This window comes from Heptranchias perlo, chromosome 10 (genome assembly GCF_035084215.1).
Source record: "Heptranchias perlo isolate sHepPer1 chromosome 10, sHepPer1.hap1, whole genome shotgun sequence".
Classification (NCBI taxonomy): Eukaryota; Metazoa; Chordata; class Chondrichthyes; order Hexanchiformes; family Hexanchidae; genus Heptranchias; species Heptranchias perlo.
The window spans coordinates 79,113,194-79,138,082 of record NC_090334.1 but is presented as its reverse complement, the minus strand read 5'-3'; the positions used below and the strand labels follow the sequence as shown (position 1 = coordinate 79,138,082).

General features: G+C 44.0%; 1 protein-coding gene across 1 annotated transcript in view; it reads left to right on the top strand.

Moving 5' to 3' along the window:
* The first annotated feature begins 1,589 nt into the window (after positions 1-1,589).
* Positions 1,590-24,889, top strand: part of LOC137326717 (ribosomal protein S6 kinase alpha-5) — a 218,586-nt gene continuing 195,286 nt past the window's right edge. The window contains exon 1 of the mRNA XM_067992069.1: positions 1,590-1,818. Within this exon, the coding sequence (XP_067848170.1) occupies positions 1,761-1,818 (58 nt within the window). The 5' untranslated portion in view covers positions 1,590-1,760. The remainder of the gene's footprint in view (positions 1,819-24,889) is intronic.

The window sequence follows — 24,889 nt, the reverse complement described above, 5'->3', positions numbered from 1 at the left end:
TTTAGAAGTGCACCATCTTCATGAAAAAAATACATGTCGAAAACTTTGTGTTTGTTTTCAAATTTGTTTTTTTTGGTCAGCTGGGTACCTGGCCCTTACAGAAACCCATTGCCACGTTTACGAGTATCTCATTCAAGCGGCTGAGAAACCTAAAATCACCCGTAGGGTTTGTGTCTGCCGAATAGTGCACGCTCTTTCCCCACATCCTACTTAGCTAAGTGCAGATGCGGGGTGGCAGACCCAAGGGTTAGAGACTCCCATGTGTATGCAGGAGAAGAGCTGGAGTTTAAACCAGCGAATTCCAGGCCGGTTCTCAGAGCAGATCACTGGCAAGCTTCCCACTGCTGGTCCAGCCACAACAGTCTTTGGAATTCTTTACCCCAAAAAGCTGTGGAGGCTGAGTCATTGAATACATTCAAGGCTGAGTTAGACGAATTTTTGATCAGCAAGGGAGTCAAAGGATACGGGGAAAGGGCGGGAAAGTGGAGTTGAGGTAAAAATCAGATCAGCCATGATCTCACTAAATGGTGGAGCAGGCTCAAGGAGCCGAATGGCCTACTCCTGCTCCTATCTCTTATGGTCTTTTTATGGTCAAATTTTAGATGGAGATCAACCCTCAAAAATCCCCTCACTCACCAAATTCCCAATTATAGACTCTATCGAAACCAGACTCCGTCGATAGCTGCTACTCCATTTGTTAGCAAAACCCTTCTGAATTTATGCTACCTACAAGAGCAGCAGGCACATGGGAACAACACCACCTGCATGTTCCCCTCCAAGTCACACACCATCCCGACTTGGAAATATATCGCCGTTCCTTCATCGTCGCTGGATCAAAATCCTGGAACTCCCTACCTAACAGCACTGTGGGAGAACCTTCACCACACGGACTGCAGCGGTTCAAGAAGGCGGCTCACCACCACCTTCTCAAGGACAATTAGGGATGGGCAATAAATGCTGGCCTCGCCAGCGACGCCCACATCCCATGAACGAATAAAAAAAATGCCAATCACCTGAGTTGGCTCCCAGCGGACAGTTCTAACCAGTCTTCCTCTTCTTCAAATGGTGCCATGGGCATCTTTAATATCCACCTGACAAGGCAGGCAGGGCCTCTGGATTAATGACTCATCTGAAAAGTGGCACCTCCGACAGTGCAGCGCTCCCTCAGTACTGCACCGAAGCTTTTTGGGGGGGCTGTGCCAGCTTTTTTTTCTAGCTCTCTAAGTTGGCACGTATACAGAGTTCCATCCTGCCCTCAGAGAACAAGAGGTTGGCGGATGGAGAAAAAAGGTTTGCCAAATATTTTCCCCTTTAAGACGGTGCGCCTTTAAGGGTTGCTTTCCGCGCCTTCGGGGCGTACTCGACAATCGATTGGTCGCGTCCGAGTCTTCATACAAACATTAGAAAAAGCGCCGTAGTATCTCGCAATCTAACATGATAACCGGAACGAACAAACCCCCGCCCCAGAGCTTGATTGACATCTCTATCTTCCAATGGCCACTTGCATACACCCCCGCCACCGAACCTCCAACCAATCGCACGAAAGGATGGGCGGGTAGGTTGTGCTGTCAAGCTAGGTTGACGGGGAGCGTAGTAGTAGTCGTCAATGGGAGGGGAGGTTTCAGCCCTGTGAGGAGATCTTATTTTATTTATTTTTTAGATATATTTTTAAAAAAAAACACTGTTGAATACCTTCAGATTTAATTACTTTTTTTAAAAAAAAAGCACCGGAGTTGTCGTTACTGTGTGAAATTTTAAATATGGAAGAAGGGTTTGGTGAAGGTGACATGTTTACAGTTGAACATGAGCTGAAGAACGGTAAGAGCGCGAGCCCCCGCCAGAGCCTTGAGCGCGAGCCCCCCAGCCCTGCGCTAACGGAATTAACCCTTGTGCAAGATTTCCCGATAGCAGCATAAAAGTTCCCGTTTTACGTTACTATGATAAAAATGCATTGGCGCACGATGACAAATGCACCTTTGGCAATTTATTACATTTAAACCTTTCCTGTATTGTAGTCGAAAGTTGGAAGCTGCAAATGCAAAGATAAAATTAAAAAATGCATCATTTAAAAATAAATGCATGCTGGATGCTTATAAAAAATAATTGAAGAAACAATCTTATTGTTGGTAATGATTTATGCAGTTGGTGTGTGCATCGTGATATATATTTTTTTCGTTCGCCGCTTTAAGGCTGAGATTATGAACCTGGAGACTGATCTGTATTAAATACCATTACTGTACTTGATAGCGTATTGGCATTTTATTTTTGCTCTTTTTAATGAGTTTGCAGTGGGGATGTGTTGCAACCTGTGCTTGCGCAGAAATTTTACGTGGTATATCTTTCTCTGATGTTTAGTTGCATTAAAAGTCGTAGGAACTGTCCTGCGCGTAGTGAATTTTGCTAATGTCTTTTTTTAATCTTTCCGGGGGTGGAGAGGGGAAGTAAACCACAATTGTACATACTGCTGGGATTTATAATGATGGACCCCAAAGGTATTTGCAAAATGTCCAACGGCCTTTTCCCTTCCTTCCCAGTCGAAACATTTTGCATTTTGTTTTGTTTTACAGAGTTAACCGTGTTAGGTTTACGCCGTCTGCAAATGCATTATTTCTGGCAACTGTCAAATACGTTTATTTTTAGTCGCAGGAGATATGTTTAGGGGATGTAACCAAACAGATTTATGTTTGTTGCATGTCTAAGAACAATATAATGAGGCTGGATTTTCTTTTTTGCTTTATTATGAAGCGAGATCACATTTTTAAAAGCCAGGCTCGCGAAGTATTTATGTAGAAACACATTAACTTAATATACAGTTATTGCATTTGAACTATCTGGTGGGATCATTTTCTCATCAGCTAGTCATAAGTAAAATCCTTGTATATTCCTTTCCTTTTTGCCGCAATTGAAGCTCATTTCAGTTTTTAAAAAAATCGAATGCATTTGCAAAGCTATAAAATAAGTGGGAGGAGACGAGAGTTAGACTGAATAGACAGTAATGCACAGCAGTGGGAGCAGTTAACACCTCCAGTGATGCCATGGCATAGAAAAAACGGGACACGATGATCTAACACTTCTATAAAAATGTGCAGAGGTAGAATTTTATGTATTAGGTCAAAGAATATTTTTCTACACTGTATAATTTATTTAATGGGAAGCAGTGGAAGAAAAAGTATCTTAAACAAGTGTTTGTGTATATAAAAAACCCTCCTCCAATTTCTTCCAATGTCACATTTCATGGTAGTGCATCGTAGAACTTTACTATTGTGTTCCTTTGTATCATGTTAAAAATAGTCACTAAAGTAGTTGACTGTTGTTGAAAAAAGCACTAAGTAGGTTTTTCTTTTGCAATCAGGGTCTGCAATCAAATAATAGAAAAACTTCAGTTTTTAACGTTTAGAAAAAATAGGAAGTTGCTGGTAGCACCAAATTTTTAATTGAGCTGCCCCAGTGGATTAGTTGGTAAATGTACTGCCTGGTGCAGCATTAAGGTTTCTAAACCAGAACATCAGGTGGGATTTCCTTTTCCCAGTCAGTGAGTTAGCTGAACTCAGCCAGTGTAGCACTTGGGTCGCTACATACAACCTGGGACTATGGAGGGAAAAATCAGTCAGGGTCCCTACTCCTGATTGCTCACTATCCAGGAATGCCAACTGGAAAATCCACATTTAATGGCCCAGAATTTGCTGTCAAAATAATAATGAGGCTAATAGTGCACACTATTATTTATGCACATATGGTGCAGCAACTTCAAGCAAGGGCAGATGCGTGGTTAAACGCGGAAATCCAAAAGTTGCTGTCCGAGATGTGCCGCTCCGCCGTTAGCGTTGCGAAAACGGCATCTCGCTATCTGCCTCACCATTGAACGACGTGAGCTTCCTGTATTAGCGTGGTAGCCTTTCCACCATCTACAAGACACAAGTCAGGAGTGTGATGGAATACACTCCACTTGCCCGGATGAGTACAGCTCCAACAACACTCAAGAAGCTCGACACCATCCAGGACAAAGCAGCCTGCTTGATTGGCACCCCATCTACCACCCTAAACGTTCACTCCCTTCCCCACCGGCGCACCGTGGCTGCAGTGTGTATCATCTACAAGATTCACTGCAGCAACTCATCAAGGCTTCTTCGACAGCACCTCCCAAATCCATGACCTCTACCACCTAGAAGGACAAGGGCAGCAGGCACATGGGAACAACACCATCTGCACGTTCCCCTCCAAGTCACACACCATCCCGACTTGGAAATATATCACCCTTCCTTTGTCGTCGCTGGGTCAAAATCCTGGAACTCCCTACCTAACAGCACTGTGGGAGAACCTTCACCACACGGACTGCAGCGGTTCAAGAAGGCGGCTCACCACCACCTTCTCAAGGGCAATTAGGGATGGGCAATAAATGCTGGCCTTGCCAGCGATGCCCACATCCCATGAACGAATTAAAAAAAAAATAGGAACTAAACTCATCACAGAAAGTTAAGTCAAGCCTAAGTATCCTTTTAATGACATAAGTGTTAACCACTGCCAGTCAACCTCTCTGGCACTAAAGATGAACTATTACAAGTGTGGGGTCTCGTTCCTTCAGGTTTTAATTGTTGGAGACTTTTTTTAATTTAAAAATTTTCCCAGTTTTTCTCTGTCTCTTTTTTCTCTCTCTCTTGATCCAATCTTTCTCTTTTTATTTCTCTTTCTGTACCTGATTTGACATTGAAATCATTATTCTAACTTGCACTTCCTTCTCAGTCCTTGAGCTGTTAATTTCACAATCCTTCAGTCTGATTGATCAAGGAGATACCCAGTTGCTTGGCCTGTTCACTCAGTTTCCAGATGCCCTGTAGAGGGTGCCGTGCCATTTCCACCTCCCACTTCCAGCAACTTGTGACGCAAAATATCATGGTGATTAAACGGGCAAAGGCAAGTCTAACTAACAGCGAGAGCCATTTGTTGCCCTGCCGCAGCAAATTCTGGGCCGTTGTGTGGAACTCTAATGAGAACTGTGATGACCTTTGTGGTTTAATAGTCTGACAACACTTGCTGTCCAAGCTCATACGTGAAGTATAGACATTTAGGCGAGGTCATGAACATCTGGTGGTACTTAAGCAGTACCCCAGCATAAATCAGACGTTCGGAAGAGTGAAAAGGTGCTTGTTTCAGGGTGTGATTTTAACATTGAGACGCTAGTGAGAGTAGGCAGAGGCAGGCAGACAGTCGGAATGAAGAGGGTGAGCGTGGGGAATAGTGCTGCCCTATTCGGGTGAAAACTTGTCATTATCTTGGTTATGATTTCCAGTTAATCATTAAGCTGGCAAAAAAAGGGTTTACGATAAAATGTTTGCGACTTCTTTGGGAAATTTTCAGGAGTGTATACTGTTGTCAGGAAGACTTTAGAGCATACTGACGTTTTACAGAATAAATATAATTGTTCAGTTTTTCATCAAATGAGCCTTTTTTTGAGAACCTGTTGTTTCCATTGATACAGTGAAGAGTGATCTTGAGGGAGACTGGTATAGTGAATTAGCACATTCTCCTTTCACCTCTCAAAGTGGGGCTTGAGTTCATTCTGATGAGGAAATTCATCTCTCAATTGGCTGTAAGCATTTTAAGTGGAATGAGTTTAGCTGTAGGCATGAATCTGCCACACAAAAATGCACATAAATTTGACTAGAAAGAAAAACGTGCATTTATATAGTGATTTTTATGTCCTCTGGATGTCCCAAAGCATTTTACAACCAATGAAGTACTTCTTGAAATGTGAAATGTTGGAATGTAAGCAGACATGTCAGCCAATTTGTGCACAGCAAGGTCCCACAGACAGCAATGAGATAAATGACCAGATCATTTGTTTTTTTTCAGTGATGTTGGTTGAGGGATAAATATTGGCCAGGACACTGGGACATCTCCCTTCCTCTTCTTCGAATAGTGCAATGTGATCTTTTATGTCGACCAGAGAGGGCAAACGTTTAGCATGTCTAACGTCTCATCTGAAAGATGGTGCCTCTTTTTTTTATTCGTTCATGGGATGTGGGCGTCGCTGGCGAGGCCGGCATTTATTGCCCATCCCTAATTGCCCTTGAGAAGGTGGTGGTGAGCCGCCTTCTTGAACCACTGCAGTTCGTGTGGTGAAGGTTCTCCCACAGTGCTCTTAGGAAGGGAGTTCCAGGATTTTGACCCAGTGACGATGAAGGAACGGCGATATATTTCCAAGTGTAACATACTCTCAGTACTGTCTGAAGTGTCAGCCAAGATTTTGTCCTCAAGTTCCTGGTATGGGGCTTGAACCCACAACCTTCTAACTTGGAGGCAAGCATGCTACCACTAAGTAGGCAGTCATACTTTGGAGGCCACGGGATGGCAATGGTGGAAAATAGATAAATCACTTGCATCAGGGGTTATTCTGAGTTTGAGGCTAAGGCACATTATTTGGAGCAAGTGGAGGGAGCTCTGCTATGTTCCTACTCAAGTTACACATGAATAGAAGCTTTACTTTGAATTTAAGTTGTGTTACCTAACACTGGATGTCAGGGAAGATTTTTTTTTGCCACATTTTAGGCATAACTATCTCGTTATGCAAGAGTGGATACAGGGAGATACTTGGCCACTGCTTGCTCAGGTCAATAACCTGTGTTAAGTTGTTAAGCTTAAATATATTATACACTTTATCAAAGCAATTGTAAGCTTCGAGTGTAATCATGGTAACAGCACAAGTGTTAAAGCAACAATTCTTGTGATGCAATCTCAGTTTCTCAAATAGCAGCTCCTCAATATTTAATCTTTTTTATATAATATGGTATATGCATAAAGCAATAGTTCTTTTGGGTAGATTGTGGAATTATGTACCATATCAGTCCTTTTTAAAGGAAGAAAATTAAAATAATGACTTTTATATTGGTGAAGGCCTAAGTTGCATGATGCAGGACTCCACCAAGGTTGATAAGTGTAGTAGAGAAGGTAAGGTGAATCAGGAAGTAGTGTTTGAGTGGTTCCAGGCTTCGGTTTTAAAAGCCTTTAAATTTCAGGATGCAGGAAAGATTAAGGGAGGTGAGGAGTTCCATGGCGGGGGGGGGAGGAAAGAGTCTGATTAGGAGACGGTGCAATGAATCTTAATTTCAACGCAGTTATGACGCAAGGTGAATGTGTGGGATGGAGTATTTACTGCTTAGGACGAACAAAGAAGACAGTTCAAAAGAACACTGCTTGAATTTAAAACAGAGCAAGATGAGAAAAATAGTGATGGGGAGAAAGAGTATGTGGGCTAGAAGTGAGAGGTGGTCTCGTGTCAGAGGACAGGCTGTTTTATGTATCTAATCTGGGAATGCAAGATCCTCCTCGGACATGGGAGTAATATTCACGCCATTGTAAACTTGGACTTTACAGCATTAAGATTTGTTGAAGGGGAAAAGAAGGGGTAAATTTCAACTGCGAGCCGGGAAGGGAGTGGGGGAAAGATTTTGGGTGCAAAACCTGGAAGGTAAGTGATCGCGACCTTAATGAGGCCAATCCTGATTGACAGGCTGGCTGTTGGGCAAGAAGGTCTGCCACAGCAGGCCGCAGTCGGGGATCGGATCTGGGGAGGGAGGGTTTGTGGGTCGGGGAGAAGTTGGGGGACATGGGAGGAGTCCAGGGGGCTGAGGAAGAGATGGGGGGTGGGAGCTGAGGAAGATTGGGGGGCCGGGAAGATGATCAGAGGTAGGTGGGGGTCCATCATCAGGTGGAGGAGGAGGGTTGGCCGATGGCAGGGGTGCTGTTGGCCAGGTTAGCTTGTTAGGCCTGGATGAAGCACTCCTGCTCCTCCGGGCTCACAAGCAGTGTAGTAAAGGCATTAACCTCATGGATCCGGCCCTTCCCGCCTGCTTTCACCTGATGTTAATAGGAAGTGATGGGAAACCGAACAGGTCAGGTTAAATTTGTTTTATTATTCCAGTACACAAAATATTATGTATCTCAAGTACATTGCCCTTTTAAGTATTAGCCCGCCGGCTTTAAGTGGGGGTGGGACTTCCTGTTGTCTGCTCGCCACACTTATACAGACCTGCATCGGTTAAACCCAGAAGTATGCGTGTTGGAACTGGGATGCGGTCCTGCTCTGAAAATGGAGGATTTTTACTCCCCACCTGCCCCCAACCCACCCGTTCTTGAGGGTTAAAATTTATCCTGAAGTATTTGGTGCAAAAGATGAAGCCAAAATTTTTTGATGTCCACCAGCAGTGAAGGAGATGTGGGAGTGCTATTTGAGGTATGAGGAGATACTGAGGCAAAAAATGTCAATGGACCATCGTGCGCCAAACGTGGAACCATGAAAGATAAAAGATGGTAGGTGTTAGTAGGACTTGCTAGAGACCTGAAGAAACTGCATGCTAGATTTTCTGATCAAATTATTTCAATGCCGATTGGAAAATCCAGGCTTGTGTCCTTGAAGAATTTAAATGAACAACTGCAGTTTCCCATTGACTGCACTTTGATAAGAGTGTTGTTTTCTGGATGCTTATTCTGTTGTGCCTATAGAGTAAACAAGTAATTACTTGCCACAGCAATTTTTAAAATTTGGGGTGATGTTAGACATTTACACAGTTATTAAATATAGCCTCTGCTGTGCTTCAGTTTTAAATTATATGGAGATGAGCCTGGAATAGGTAACATCTGATGTAATGTCCTTTAATAGGAGTTGCTACTTTACAAAACGTCTAAATAATTACTAGGCACTGATGCTTATTTCAGAGTAGAGATTGTGACTTTTATTGATAAGTAAATGTTATTTGAATACTTCTGTTTTCTCCTCGGCTGAAACTGCTTGAATTGTTTCAAGACAGATGCAGACGATCAGGAGGCAATCGTGTTAGTGAAGCAGAGTTGAATTAAGAACTTCTCGATGGGTATACTGAGATGGGATCTCTATATGGGGAGTTTAAAGCAAAATTCCTTAAAGGTGTAACATTAGTCCACCAATGTGTATGCAGTGGTTTGTTTGAAGGCCGTTTGTAAAAAAAAAAAAATTGGCACAGTAATTGTCATGGGTATGGCATGTAATGGGTTAAGATTTTTGGTGTTGGTGCCTGTTCTATTAATTTGAATTTTTACACACCAATGAAGGGCCTTATTGATCGTACAGCATTAATCCACTGTAGAAATAAAATAAACAAGTAACTTGGGTAATCCATGTAGTACAATGGCTTGCTTTCTGTAGATTTAGAGGATGGTTGGATATATGACAATACTGCTGAATAATATATCATAAGCAGCAACTATACAAAAGAATGTAGAAAGGATTAAACAAGAAGAAGCCATTCAATCCTTGCGTCCACTCCTTCTAACAAGTTGTTTTCAATTCGTGCTGTTATGATTGTTTCCCTAATTTGGTGAGCGAGACAATAGCAATGACAACCACCTGCATTTATATAGCGCCTTTAACGTAGTAATGCATTCCAAGCCACTTCACAGGAGCGTTTTCAAACAAAATTTGACACAGAACCACATAAGGAGATATTAGGATAGGTGACCAAAAGCTTGGTCGAAGAGTAGGTTTTAAGGAGCATCTTAAAGGAGGAGAGGTAGAGAGGTTTAGGGAGGGAATTCCAGAGCATAGGGATGACGACTGGTAACACAATGCTTTGAAGAAGAGAAAGCTCTTGTAAAACTTTTTACGTTGTCCACTTCAACATCCATCCCTATAACTCATTCCATGACTAGGTCCTACGTTGGGAGTCAGACAGTTACTTCTTCACGAAGAATTTCTTGAACACTGATTTATTCCTTGCCCTGGCAACTCTCAGGGCCTAAGGTCTAAAGGTAACTCGATGTTAACACCAAGTTATTAGCCTAATGTTGTTCAAATCTTACTGGCTGCGTTCTGCAGAGGACCTTTCCACAGCTCCAGCAGGAGTGAAGCAGTAGTGTGCTGCATGCCTGTTTTAATTGTAATCTCTAACTTTAGGTTGGCATTGGGTAGATGTAAAATATAATCTTTCCCAGGCCAGAATTTAATAAATAAGTGTTTAGAAGGTTCAGGGGGTGATCTAATTGAGGTGTTTAAATAAATGGATTCAATAGGGTAGATACAGAGAAACAGTTTCCTCTGGTGGGGGAATCTGGAACAAGGGGGCATAATCTTAAAATTAGAACTAGGCCACTTAGGAGTGAAATCGGGAAGCACTTTTTCGCACACACGGTAGTGGAAATCTGGAACACTCTCTCCTCCAAAAGGCAATCTTGAGAGTGGAAAATTCATGGGGAGAGGAAAGTGGGAACAATGGTTGCCTAGTTTTGTCGGATGATTGGTTCATCTGATAAAATTGAAACTTTAGATACTGGGATCGACAGATTTTTGTTCAGTTTAAAGGGCTATGGAACGACAATCTGATTGAATGGTGGAACAGACTTAAGGGCCTGAATGGTTTACTCCTGTTCCTATAGATGGTCTAAATTTGTTTCGAACATTAAACCCAATAGCCTCAGTGTTGTCACAAAGGTTTCAGCACAGCATCAAGGTGGTTGTGTGCAATTTTCATTCTATATCCACTTGTATTGTACAATCAGCAGTACAGTTGTAGGTTTTTTTTGCCCAAACTTGAGTTGTCTAGAGAGAGCATTTTCAACTTTTAAAAAAACATGGATGAAGTACTGACTGTTACACATCTATCACTGCTGATGGTAGGGGAGCAATTTGAGGCGATGAATTAAACGTATTGCACATTGTTATATGTTGGCACAAGCAAGATTTTTCCTGTAGTGTATTGCTACCAATACACTAAATAATTCTAATAACGATACTGCCGCCTGCCTATAAGCAGTTGTGGCTGATGTCCACTTTTAAACTTACTGTTGCATTTATGTTGCTATATTTGGGACTTAAACCGAAGTATATAACTTCCTGTGAAGTCCTAGTCCTCATTGTGACAGGTGATGGTATCGCAGTGGGGATTAATGTTGTCTCACTGGAGTTTGTAATGTTTATCGACTGCAACGCAAGGAACTGACAGAACATTCCAATAACCTGTGTCCCTTCCACCAATCCCATCACACTGCGGTGGGGTGGGGGGGGGTGTGAAGTTCTGACTAGGCTCATTTTTTTTCCCTCTGAGTATGAACCATCTATGCATCTGCTGCTCCTTCAGATCATCAAGGAATATTTTCCATTGATCCTGAGCAGGTGTTTATCCTGGGATCAGAATTTTTGATTCCAGTTTTTAATCTAATGCCAGAGAGGGACATGCCAGCATTGTGGAAGTGGATAACATGCTTAAAGATTCCCTTTAGAAAGGGCAAACAAATTATTGTAATCTCAAGATATCTGCTGCCTAGTTTTTTGAGTAGGTCGGCATTGGTCGTTCTGGAAGGATATTGCCCTGATTTGGCAAAGCAAGGTTTTTTTTAAGATTTCTAGCTGTAAAATAACACCCTTGGAACTATTAAAGTTCCATATTTGAAAATAGCAAGCTTTTTATTATCATGGGGCGCTTGGGTACATAGCATGGAGCGTTGTGGGATACATATGAAGCTTAATTGAATGTTCCTCTTAATTTGCACCTACCTCAAGCTGTGGCAATTAATAGACCTTGATATTTTGATTTAGAATTGATCAATCAATGGTGCAACAGCACTGAAAGGAGCTCTTTTCAAGCCACCAAGCCCACAGAATTCAAACAGGATGAATTGGCAAATGGAAATATAAACACAGATAGAAGTGTTGCTTGGGCTTAATGGGCTGGAGTGTCAGAGCTCAAAGGGTGCATTGAGATCATGGGCCTCAGCTTGGACACCACTGAGAGAACGTATTTCAGTTTTTACATTCTGACAGCTATGTCCCTTTCACCCATGAACTAGTTTTCTTTAGCTAAGAGCAAAGATTTCTTTTCATCCCACCATGCCGCCCCCCCCCCCCCCCCCCAGGCAATCTGCCTGCTGCAAAGAACTTGACTCCTGTACTAACCAGTTGAAATGGTTGCCAAAGTCTGTCTTGCTAACAGGACCAGTTTTATTTGTTGCATTGTTATGTTGCATATTTGAATCCAACAACAACAACTTGCATTTATATGGCGCCTTTAACATAGGAAAATGTCCCAGGACGTTTCACAGAAGCATAAACAGACAAATACCGAGCCAAAGAGGGAGGGGTGATTAAAAGCTTGGTCAAAGAGGTAGGTTTTAAGGATGATCGTAAAGGTGGAGAGGCATAGGGGTTTGGGGAGGGAATTCCAGAGCTTAGGGCCTAGATGGCTGAAGGCATGGCTGCCATTGGCTGGGGGAAGAGAGTGGGGGATATGCAAGTGGACAGAATTGGAGGAATGCAGAGATCTAGGAGGGCTGGAGGAGGTTATAGGGAGAGGCAAGGCCATGGACATATTTGAACACGAGGATGAGAATTTTAAATTTAATGTGTTGGAGGACCGGAAGCCAATGTAGGTCAGCAAGCACAGGTGATGGGTGAGCAGGATTTGGTGTGGGATAGGATACAGGCAGTGTTTTGGATTTGTTCAAGTTTATAGAGGGTGGAGGATTGGAGGCCGGCCAGAAGAGAATTGAAATAGTCGAGTCTGGATGTGACCAAAGCGTGGATGAGTGATTCAGCAGCAGATCGGCTGAGGCGGGGTGGAGATGGGCGATGTTAAGGAAGTGGAAGTAAACTTTCTGTGATGGAGAGGATATGGAGCCAGAAGCTGAGCTCAGAGTTAAATGGGATGCCGAGGTTGCGAACAGTCTGGTTCAACCTGAGATAATGGCTTGGGATGGCGGTTTGGGCGGGGCAGGTGTTGGAAAGCATAGCCAGGTGGGGAGGCTTCAGTAAGGGGAAAGGTGTCGTCACCTTTGAGCCAAGTTTCTGTCAAGGCCATTACGTCGATGCAATCGTTCTGATAAGGTTGTGGATAGCAACGGCCTTGTTTGTAAGTGTACGGACATCCTGGAGAGAAATGCTGAGATGGGTGTTGATCCGCAGATAGAGTCCAAGGAGTCAGTGGTGAGAGGGGTTGGTGAGATTAGCCCCCAGCGGGTGTGCTGGGCAGGTAGGTTGGCGAGAGAGAAGGATGGGGCAGTTGCTCATAAGCAGTCAGCGATGTGCCTCGATGGGCCCTTTGGAGAATGCTGAGAGAGGCACAGGGGGAAGTTGAGGACTTCAAGCCTGGAAAGGTGGAACCAGAGTAGGAAAGTAGAAGGAATAGTGAAGGTTTGGTGTAGGGATTTGGGGAGAGTGGGCAAAGTACCCAAGAGGGAAGAAATGAAAGGAGGTATGACTAGTTGATGGAAAGGGGAGGAGACACGAGGAAAGGGTCCCAGAAATGTAAGAAGTGGGGCGGGGAGGAAAGGGCGCTAGAAGTAATGGGCTCGAGTCTGGAGCGGCAGCCAAAATATGCACACGAATGGACACAGAGGAAATTCAGAGTACATAGGCATGGCAAAGATTAGGATAGACAGGTCCTGGTTGTAAATAGAGGATGGGGAGGAGACAATAAGAAAGAGTCCAAAGTTAAAGTCAGAAGTCCCGTGGTGAGATGATTTGTAGATAGGGTAGAGTTAGCTTGGAGCATCGACAAACTAATGTCCAGGTTTGCAGGAAGCCGAGTCCAGGAGCTGTTTGAGGGCAGAGTATCAGTAATCGAGGTAATCCTGTGGAAAATGGAGAGGAGAGTTGACCATGAGCCTGCATAGGTTGATCCAGGGGTCCAACGGAGATGAATATGGCCTCAGTGATTAGTGCACATCAACAGATCCAGTATACTAGTGGAGGGATGAATGGAGGCAATGAGAAGCAAGCAGAAAGTGGCAAAGCAAAGGTCATTCAACAGCAACTTGCATTTATATAGTACCTTTGATGTAGTAAAACATCCCAAGGTGCTTCACAGGAGCATAACATTAGGCAGTAATGAAGCAGAATCCAGAACATGGTGGGAACCAGCAGGAACAGATCAGAGCTAGCTCAGAGTAATGTGAAACATTCTTGGCAGAGGAGCAGTAAACTATGGACGCTAGAGCAGGCCAGATACTAGATTTGAGATGACCCAGAGGAGAATACAGTCTCCATAGAAAATGGTGGCGACGGTGGAGATCACTAAGGTCAGAAGCCAGCGGAGAAATGAACTTTGGCCCAGAAGAATGTGGATTCTGTTCAGGACACACACAGTAGCAAAATAAAGCTGAAAAACCAGCAGTGCACTGAAGTATGGTCAGTAGTTCAGCAGCAAGTGGGGGATAGGTTGTAGGCCAGAAAAGTTTACTGTAAAACTTGAAGCGACTGAGTAGCACAGCAGAACAACAGCAGCTGAGTCTTAATGTATTCCGGTAGAGCAGCGTAGTCCTGATGGCAGAGGAATCCAGGAGTCCGGGAAGTTAAAATTAAGTAGCGTTCCAACCGTTCAAAAGAGCACAGTGAAAACACAGAACAAGCAGGACTGATGGATGGGCAATGGGCTCTGCACAGGTAGCTTGAACTTGTATTTTGGGCGAAAATACACCCACCAATAGAGCCAGGAGATCTGAAGCAGTGGAAGAGAGGGAACTGGGGGAGAAAGGATAATGGATGGCCAATGATCGAGTTGTAAAAGAGAAGAGCTTAGTTAAGGAGCTGTCAGACCAGGAGCCATCTTGAAGCATTTGAATCTAAATTAATTCTGTCTTGTCGGTATTCTGATTTTTTTGACCTTTTTTGCATTTCTGAGTATTCAGACTTTTCAAAAAAAAACTTGTTGAATATGATATTTGTCACAATGTCAGGCCTATCATCAATTGCCGAGTGCAGTCCGAGCTGCTTGTGCATCATTTCGTTGAATTGGTTTATTGTATTTAATGAGTCTTATTTGATTGGTTTATCACACTTAAGTGCAAAAGGTTCCCGGTAGGTGATATTGGCTCAAATACTCAGTTTAATAGTTTTGCATCATTACCTTTTTAATAAAGGCAAATGATTTTGTAACCTGGTATTTTGGCCAATATCTCTTACTTGGAGGCTACTCGGGGGGGTTCACAAAGAGAACGCTAGAGATAAAAGTTCCCCCCTTGCAATGTAGAGATTCAAATGACTTGAAAACAACAGCTGCTTTTATATTGCCCAAGACCTATGCCACTGACTTCTGATACATGGGGGGAGGGGGTTAAGGGAACAAGTCTTGTGCAGCCAGCTGCAACCCAAAGGTAAACTTACTAGGATTTGCACTGGGAAGACACATTTTTACCAGGTCTTGCTGGTTGCTGGTCTCGGCACATCAAGAGTCAAAGCCTCTGACTGGTCGCTTGCGTAATAAAAAGGCAACTTAAAAAAAATTGGCAGGATTTAGAACCTTCAAAAGGGGAAAAAAGAGCGAGCAAATAAAAACAACTTTAAATTTTGATACATACGTACGTACGAACATACGAATTAAGAGCCCCATTCGGCCTCTCGATCCTGCTTTGCCGTTTGATAAGATCATGGCTGATCTGATTGTGACCTCAACCCTACTTTCCCGTCTACCTACTATAACCTTTGACTCCCTTATTAATCAGGAATCAATCTAACTCAGCCTTAAAAATATTCAATAACCCTGCCTCCTCTTTGGGGAAGGGAGTTCCACAGACTCACGACCTTCTGAGAGAAAAAATTTCTCCTAATTTCCGTCTTAAGTGGGAGACCCCTTATTTTTAAACTATGGCCCCTAGTTCTAGTCGCCCACAAGCGGAAACATCCTCTCAGCATCTACCCCTTCTAGTCCTCTCAGGATTCTATATGTCTCAATAGGATCACCTCTCATTCTTCTAAACTCCAGTGTATACAGGCCCAACCTTTCCTCATAAGATAACTCCCTCATCCCAGGAATCAGTTGAGTGAACCTTCTCTGAACTGGCCCCAAAGCAATTATGTCCTTCTTAAATAAGGAGACCAAAACTGCACACAGTATTCTAGATGTGGTCTCACCAATGCCCTGTACATCTGTAGCAAAACATCTCTACTTTTATATTCCATTCCCCTTTCAATAAATGACAACATTCCATTTGCCTTCCTAATCACTTGCTGTATCTGCATATTAACTTTTTGTGATACATGTACAAGGACACCCAGATCCCTCTGTACCTCAGAGTTCTGCAAGCTCTCTCCATTTAAATAATATACTGCTTTTCTATTCCTCCTGCCAAAGTGGACAAGTTCACATTATACTCCATCTGCCAAATTTTTGCCCACTCAGTTAACCTTTCTATATCCCTTTGCAGACTCCTTATGTCCTCTTCACAACTTACTTTCCTACCTACCTTTGTGTCATCAGCAAAGTGAGCAACCATACATTCGGTCCCTTCATCCAAATCATAGATATAGATTGTAAGAAGTTGAGGTCCAAGCTGATCCCTGTGATACTCCACTCGGTACATCTTGCTAACCTGAAAATGACCCATTTATGCCTACTCTCTGTTTCCTGTTAGCTAACCCATCCTTTATCCATGCTAATTTTTTTTAATATATTCGTTCACGGGATGTGGGCGTCGCTGGCAAGGCCGGCATTTATTGCCCATCCCTAATTGCCCTCGAGAAGGTGGTGGTGAGCCGCCTTCTTGAACCGCTGCAGTCCGTGTGGTGACGGTTCTCCCACAGTGCTGTTAGGAAGGGAGTTCCAGGATTTTGACCCAGCGACAATGAAGGAACGGCGATATATTTCCAAGTCGGGATGGTGTGTGACTTGGAGGGGAACGTGCAGGTGGTGTTGTTCCCATGCGCCTGCTGCTCTTGTCCTTCTAGGTGGTAGAGGTCGCGGGTTTGGGAGGTGCTGTCGAAGCAGCCTTGGCGAGTTGCTGCAGTGCATCCTGTGGATGGTGCACACTGCAGCCACAGTGCGCCGGTGGTGAAGGGAGTGAATGTTCAGGGTGGTGGATGGGGTGCCAATCAAGCGGGCTGCTTTATCTTGGATGGTGTCGAGCTTCTTGAGTGTTGTTGGAGCTGCACTCATCCAGGCGAGTGGAGAGTATTCCATCACACTCCTGACTTGTGCCTTGTAGATGGTGGAAAGGCTTTGGGGAGTCAGGAGGTGAGTCACTCGCCGCAGAATACCCAGCCTCTGACCTGCTCTCGTAGCCACAGTATTTATATGGCTGGTCCAGTTAAGTTTCTGGTCAATGGTGACCCCCAGGATGTTGATGGTTGGGGATTCGGCGATGGTAATGCCGTTGAATGTCAAGGGGAGGTGGTTAGACTCTCTCTTGTTGGAGATGGTCATTGCCTGGCACTTATCTGGTGCGAATGTTACTTGCCACTTATCAGCCCAAGCCTGGATGTTGTCCAGGTCTTGCTGCATGCAGGCTCGGACTGCTTCGTTATCTGAGGGGTTGCGAATGGAACTGAACACTGTGCAGTCATCAGCGAACATCCCCATTTCTGACCTTATGATGGAGGGAAGGTCATTGATGAAGCAGCTGAAGATTGTTGGGCCTAGGACACTGCCCTGAGGAACTCCTGCAGCAATGCCCTGGGGCTGAGATGATTGGCCTCCAACAACCACTACCATCTTCCTTTGTGCTAGGTATGACTCCAGCCACTGGAGAGTTTTCCCCCTGATTCCCATTGACTTCAATTTTACTAGGGTTCCTTGGTGCCACACTCGGTCAAATGCTGCCTTGATGTCAAGGGCAGTCACTCTCACCTCACCTCTGGAATTCAGCTCTTTTGTCCATGTTTGGACCAACGCTGTAATGAGGTCTGGAGCCGAGTGGTCCTGGCGGAACCCAAACTGAGCATCGGTGAGCAGGTTATTGGTGAGTAAGTGCCGCTTGATAGCACTGTCGACGACACCTTCCATCACTTTGCTGATGATTGAGAGTAGACTGATGGGGCGGTAATTGGCCGGATTGGATTTGTCCTGCTTTTTGTGGACAGGACATACCTGGGCAATTTTCCACATTGTCGGGTGGATGCCAGTGTTGTAGCTGTACTGGAACAGCTTGGCTAGAGGCGCAGCTAGTTCTGGAGCACAAGTCTTCAGCACTACAGCTGGGATGTTGTCGGGGCCCATAGCCTTTGCTGTATCCAGTGCACTCAGCCGTTTCCTGATATCACGTGGAGTGAATCGAATTGGCTGAAGACTGGCTTCCGTGATGGTGGGGATATCGGGAGGAGGCTGAGATGGATTATCCACTCGGCACTTCTGGCTGAAGATGGTTGCAAACGCTTCAGCCTTGTCTTTTGCACTCACGTGCTGGACTCCGCCATCATTGAGAATGGGGATGTTTGCAGAGCCTCCTCCTCCCGTTAGTTGTTTAATTGTCCACCACCATTCACGACTGGATGTGGCAGGACTGCAGAGCTTTGATCTGATCCGTTGGTTGTGGAATCGCTTAGCTCTGTCTATAGCATGTTGCTTCCGCTGTTTAGCATGCATGTAGTCCTGAGTTGTAGCTTCACCAGGTTGGTACCTCATTTTTAGGTACGCCTGGTGCTGCTCCTGGCATGCTCTTCTACACTCCTCATTGAACCAGGGTTGATCCCCTGGCTTGTTGGTAATGGTAGAGTGAGGAATATGCCGGGCCATGAGGTTACAGATTGTGCTGGAATACAATTCTGCTGCTGCTGATGGCCCACAGCGCCTCATGGATGCCCAGTTTTGAGCTGCTAGATCTGTTCTGAATCTATCCCATTTCGCACGGTGGTCGTGCCACACAACACGTTGGATGGTGTCCTCAGTGCGAAGACGGGATTTCATCTCCACGAGGACTGTGCGGTGGTCACTCCTACCAATACTGTCATGGACAGATGCATTTGCGACAGGTAGATTGGTGAGGACGAGGTCAAGTAAGTTTTTCCCTCGTGTTGGTTCGCTCACCACCTGCCGCAGGCCCAGTCTAGCAGCTATGTCCTTCAGGACTCGGCCAGCTCGGTCAGTCGTGGTGCTACCGAGCCACTCTTGGTGATGGACATTGAAGTCCCCCACCCAGAGTACATTCTGTGCCCTTGCTACCCTCAGTGCTTCCTCCAAGTGGTGTTCAACATGGAGGAGGACTGATTCATCAGCTGAGGGAGGACGGTAGGTGGTAATCAGCAGGAGGTTTCCTTGCCCATGTTTGACCTGATGCCATGAGATTTCATGGGGTCCAGAGTCAATGTTGAGGACTCCCAGGGCCACTCCCTCCTGACTGTATATCACTGTACCGCCACCTCTGGTGGGTCTGTCCTGCCGGTGGGACAGGACATACCCAGGGATGGTGATGGAAGAGTCTGGGACGTTGACAATCAGCCATGATCATTTTGAATGGCAGAGCAGGACCGGAGAGCTAATATGTTACCCCCTACACCCTGAGCTCTTATTTTAATGGAAAAAAATTAGCATCTTAAAAATTGACTTATATTTTGATTTAATATTTTCTCTTCGTAAGCAGAAATTCTCTGGTAGGTCGTAATAAAATTGTAGTCCACCTGATATCACCTGAGCTATTGCAAAGAGTGCACCAGTGAAGAAAAACAATAGTTTGGTATCCCTATTTTTCGACATTCCCCTTCTTCCACTTCGAGTTCTTTGGAACAAAGATTCATTTCTCCCTGTGTATGAACCTGTGTCTGCATCTGCTACTCCCTTGGATCACTGAAGATGGTCTCGATTCGTTCTGAGTTCTGAACAAATGTGGAACTCGCTACCAGAAGGAGTAGTTGAGGCAACTAGCATATATGCATTTCAGGGGAAGCTAGATGATCACATAAGGGAGAAAGGAATAGAGGGATATTATAGAATCATTGAAAATCGGAGCAAGCGTAGGCCATTCGGCCCTCCGGGCCTGCTCTGCCATTCAAAATGATCATGGCTGATTGTCAAAATGATCATGGCTGCTTTTTCCCCATATCCCTTGATCCCTTTAGCATTAATATATGTTGATGGGGTTAGATGAAAAAGGGTGGGAGGAGGCTCGTGTGGAGCATAAACACCGGCATGGACCTGTTGGGCTGAATGGCTTGTTTCTGCGCTGTACATTCTATGTAATTCTATGAGATTAAAACTGCAGGTGTTGATCTTGGGATCAAAGAAACACTTGGAACAGTTGAGAGTGATCTATCAAAATCCCTTAAATAGGGTGGTATTAGTGAATGCAGTTCTGAATTCACATTCCATTGTACATGGCTTGGTTCATATTGAAGCATAAATTCAGCTTGGGTTTTGAAATGATTTATGCATGGAACAATTTCACAACAGATTGAAGTGCTGCCTTTTCAAGTTATATTAGGCCAGTCTGTACTTGCATGTTCTTGACTATATTCTTTGTATTGCTGTCCTCAGTTCAGTGCTTCAGATATGATGTATGTTGCCCCAGGGACCAGCAGCAATTTGTGTTGTGTTTCTAGAAGTGGTTGTGTTATTGTTCTGACTGGTGGTGCTGTGGCATTTGCCATTTGCATTACAGAGCAAGCATGTAAAGATGACTCGTTTCTACTAATTTGGCAGGCGGATGGGCACCAGGATGTAGCATTGGAAAGGACAAACAAGGTGCACAAAGGATTGGGAGAGAAAGATATCACTAGAGCAAGAAATAGTACGGTAGTAGATGCGACCATACTAGGAGAGTACAAGAAGGTCTAAGAGGTTTACAGTGAATGTGCGTAAACGCACAAAGTGTGTTAAACAAGGTTGGAGAGCTGCAGGCGCAATTAGCCACATGGGAATATGATGTGGCGATAACGGAGACCTGGCTCAAAGAAGGGCAGGATTGGGTACTAAATATCCCTGGATACCAGGTGTTCAGGAAAGATAGGGAAGAAAGGAGGAGGGGTGGCAGTATTGATTAAGGAGAATATTTCAGTGCTGGAGAGAGAGGATGTCAAGGACAGAATCTATTTGGTTAGAGTTAAGAAACAATAGAGGTGCCGTTACACTACTGGGTGTATTCTATAGGCCACCAACTAGTGGGAAGGAGATAGAGGAGCAAATTTGCAGGGAAATTACAGAGAGGTGCAAAAGTCATAGAGTAGTGCTGACAGGGGACTTCAACTATCCTAATATAGACTGGGATAGTAATAATCTAAGGTGCAAAGAGGGGGAGGAATTTTTGAAGTGTGTTCAGGAGAACTTTCTTGACCACTACGGTTCCGGCCCAACAAGGAAGGAAGCATTGCTGGACTTGGTTCTGGGGAATGAGGCAGGCCAAGCGGAGCACTTGTCAGTGGGAGAACATTTAGGGAACAGCGATCATAGTATAAGGTTTAGAATAGCTATGGAAAAGGACATGGATTCTAAAGTAAAAAATACTCAATTGGAGGAAGGCCAATTTCAGTGGGATGAGAACTGATCTGGCCCGGGTAAATTGGAATCAAAGATTGGCAGGCAAAACTAAGAAGAGATGGTTCAGGTACAGTGTAGGTACATTCCCACAAGGGAGAAAGATAGGGCAATTAAAGCCAGAGCTCCCTGGATGACGAGAGATAGAGAGTAAGATGAAGCAGATAAAAGTGATATCTGACAGATGTCAGGTTGATAACACAACTGAGAACCAGGCTGCACATAGGGGGGGAAGTGAAAAAGGAAATAACAGGGGCAAAGAGAAAGTATGATGAACCTCAAAGAAGTAGTTTTCCAAAGCTCTTCCAGAGGCAGTAATGACCCAGCATTGGTGTAATCTGGGGTCATTTTACCCCTAAGCTGAATACTGAACAACCAGTACTGTTCCCATTGGTGGAAGGGTCAAGTACCAGAGGGCATAGATTTAAGGTGATTAGCAAAAGAACCAAAGATGACATGAGGAAAATCTTTTTTACGCAGCGAGTGGCTAGGATTGGGAATGCACTGCCAGGGAGGTTGGTGGAGGTAGATTCAATCGTGGCATTCAAAAGGGAACTGGATAAGTACTTGAAAGGAAAAAAATTGCAGGGCTACGGGGATCGGGCAGGGGAATGGGACTAACTGGATTGCTCTTGCATAGAGCCGGCATGGACTTGACGGGCCGAATGGCCTCCTTCCGTGCTTTAATCTTTCTATGATTCCGCCTGAGGCGCTTTTATCTTACCCCATGTTTGGCGATCCTCGGTACAGGTAGTTGATTGGAAAATTAGGATGGTGGACTGTACCGGTTGCTCAGTATTCAGTTTAGGGGGAAAATGACCCCAGATTACACTAATGCTGGGTCATTACTACCTCTAGAAGAGCTACTTCTTCGTGGTTCATCTAGGCTCCTCTGGAAGGAATAAATGCTGCTAATTTACCTTTCATTGTTATTGGTGGAAGATGATTGTTGTTTGCCTAATGCACATATTTGTCTTACTTTTGTGTTAGATCATTTGATTTTTGCATCTCGGTGCCCCACCATTGCCCCAACCTTGAGATTCAGTAAGACCACAGTCTGTATCCTCGTATCTGATTTTTTTTCTTCGAGTGAGTATTGATCCCACTGTGTCAGCCAGTGAGTTGGAAGCAGGGCGGGTCTTACAGCAGGACTTGCAGCAAACCGAGTCTAACTTACGGCTGCGTATAATGACACCATTCCAATGTTTGTCCCCAGAGGAAGGGGAGAGTTGAGAGAAAGGGGCGGAGTGCCGTGGGATGATTTTAAGACATGACCTATAATATTTTCAGCTGCATACATAGGGGATACCCTGAAGGGATTTTTTCTTTTGTTCTGAAGTCCCATTTACACTTCAGTGGTCATGCAGTTATGAAATGATATTGAGGCTATCCTGTTGCTAAAATCCTATCAACATAAAAACATGTTCGGAAGGATGGAAATAATCCCCCAAATCTGATTATCTGGAAATACCATACAATTTTGTTAACATGTAACAGTTGCAGTTTCTGCGTAGTAATTTAACATGTATAATATTGAGGCCCTGGGAAGAGGAAGAATTTGAATTGTTATATAGATCTTTTCAAATATTTATTTTTGACAGAAAGTATTACTTGGAGCACGAATTGTGCAGTTTCCTGATACTGCTGTAAAATGAAATCTTGTGGACCGTAAGTTTGTATTGGTCTCATGACGCGTATTAGTATCCGATCAGCCTTTGCAGTTTTTTTTGTCTTTTATTTGGGGTTTTATTAAGCAATATTGTGAAAGGGTCAAGGCCTACCATGCAGGATCCCACCAAAATTTGAAAGTATAAGAAATGATGAGGTAAATCCAGAAATATTGGGTGGGAGAAGCCTTGCTTGGACTTGAAAAATCCACAGAAGCAAGTGAAGGCAGAGGAAGGTAAGAAATTCCACAGTTTTGAGGTCCTGGGGAATGAATGTATTTTTGTTGTTCTAATTCAATCAGTCGTCTTTTCAACACCTTGTGGATACAACAAGAAAAGGGTGCAAAATAACGTATTTAGAGGACAGCAGGAACAGGCTATTGATGTGCTGCATAATGTCCAGATGCAGATTTTACAAATGGGCTCTTCAATGTTAGCGTGTAACTTGGCTCAGGAAGGGGCAGTTTGTGCTATCTATCTAGCATGTAGGTTTTAGCATCTAGCATGACTAGCAATCTTAAAAAGACAAGTCTAAAGGCATTGTGTCTTAATGCGCGGAGCATTCGCAATGAGGTAGATGAATTAACAGCGCAGATAGATATTAATGGTTATGATATAGTTGCGATTATGGAGACATGGCTGCAGGGTGACCAAGGATGGGAACTGAACATCCAGGGGTATTCAATATTTAGGAATAACAGGCAAAAAGGGAAAGGAGGTGGGGTTGCATTGTTAGTAAAGGAGGAAATCAATGCAATAGTGAGGAAGGATATTGGCTTGGAAAATCACGATGTGGAATCTGTATGGGTGGAGCTAAGAAACACCAAGGGGCAGAAAACGTTAGTGGGGGTTGTCTATAGGCCCCCAAACAGTAGTGGAGATGTAGGGGAGGGCATTAAACAGGAAATTAGAGATGCGTGCAAGAGGGGACAACTATAATCATGGGTGACTTCAACCTACATATAGATTGGTCAAACTAAATTAGCAATAATACTGTGGGGGTTTTCGAGACCAATACGTTGAGGAACCAACGAGAGGACAGGCGCTCCTAGACTGGGTATTGTGCAATGAGAAAGGATTAATTGGCATTCTTGTTGTGCGGGGTCCCTTAGGGAAGAGCAACCATAACATGATAGAATTCCTCATTAAGATGGAGAGTGAAGCAGTTGAATCTGAAACTAGGGTCCTGAATCTAAATAAAGGAAATTACGAAAGTATGAGGTGCGAATTGGCTCTGATAGATTGGGGAACTTCACTAAAAGGGATGACGGTGGATAGGCAATGGCTAATATTTAAAGAACGTGTGCAGGAATTACAACAATTATTCATTCCTGTGTGGCGCAAAAATAAAACAGGAAAGGTGGCTCAACCGTGGCTTACAAAAGAAATTAGGGATCGTATTAGATCCAAAGAGGAGACATAAAATTGCCAGAAAAAGCGGCAAGCCTGAGGATTGGGAGCAATTTAGAATTCAGCAAAGGAGGACAAAGAGATTGATTAAGAGGGGAAAAGTGGAGTGAGAGTAAACTAGCAGGGAACATAAAAACTGACTGTAAAAGCTTCTATAAATATGTCAAGAGAAAAAGATTAGTGAAGACAAATGTAGGTCCCTTACAGTCAGAAATGGGGGAAATTATAATGCGGAACAAAGAAATGGCAGAACAGGTAAACACATACTTTTGGTTCTGTCTTCACAAAGGAGGACACAAATAACCTCCCAGAAATGTTAGGGAACCAAAGGTCCAGTGAGAGGGAGGAACAGAAGGAAACGAATATCAATCTGGAATTTAAAAAAAACTAGTATCCGTAATGGTGGCCATGAAACTACCAGATTGTCGTAAAAATCTATCTGGTTCACTAATGTCCTTTAGGGAAGGAAACCTGCCGTCCTTACCCGGTCTGGCCTATGTGTGACTCCAGATCCACAGCAATGTGGTTGATTCTTAATTGCCCTCTGAAATGGCCTAGCAAGCCACTCAGTTGTACAATTTCGCTTAAAAAAAGTAATAATAAGAATAAAACCAG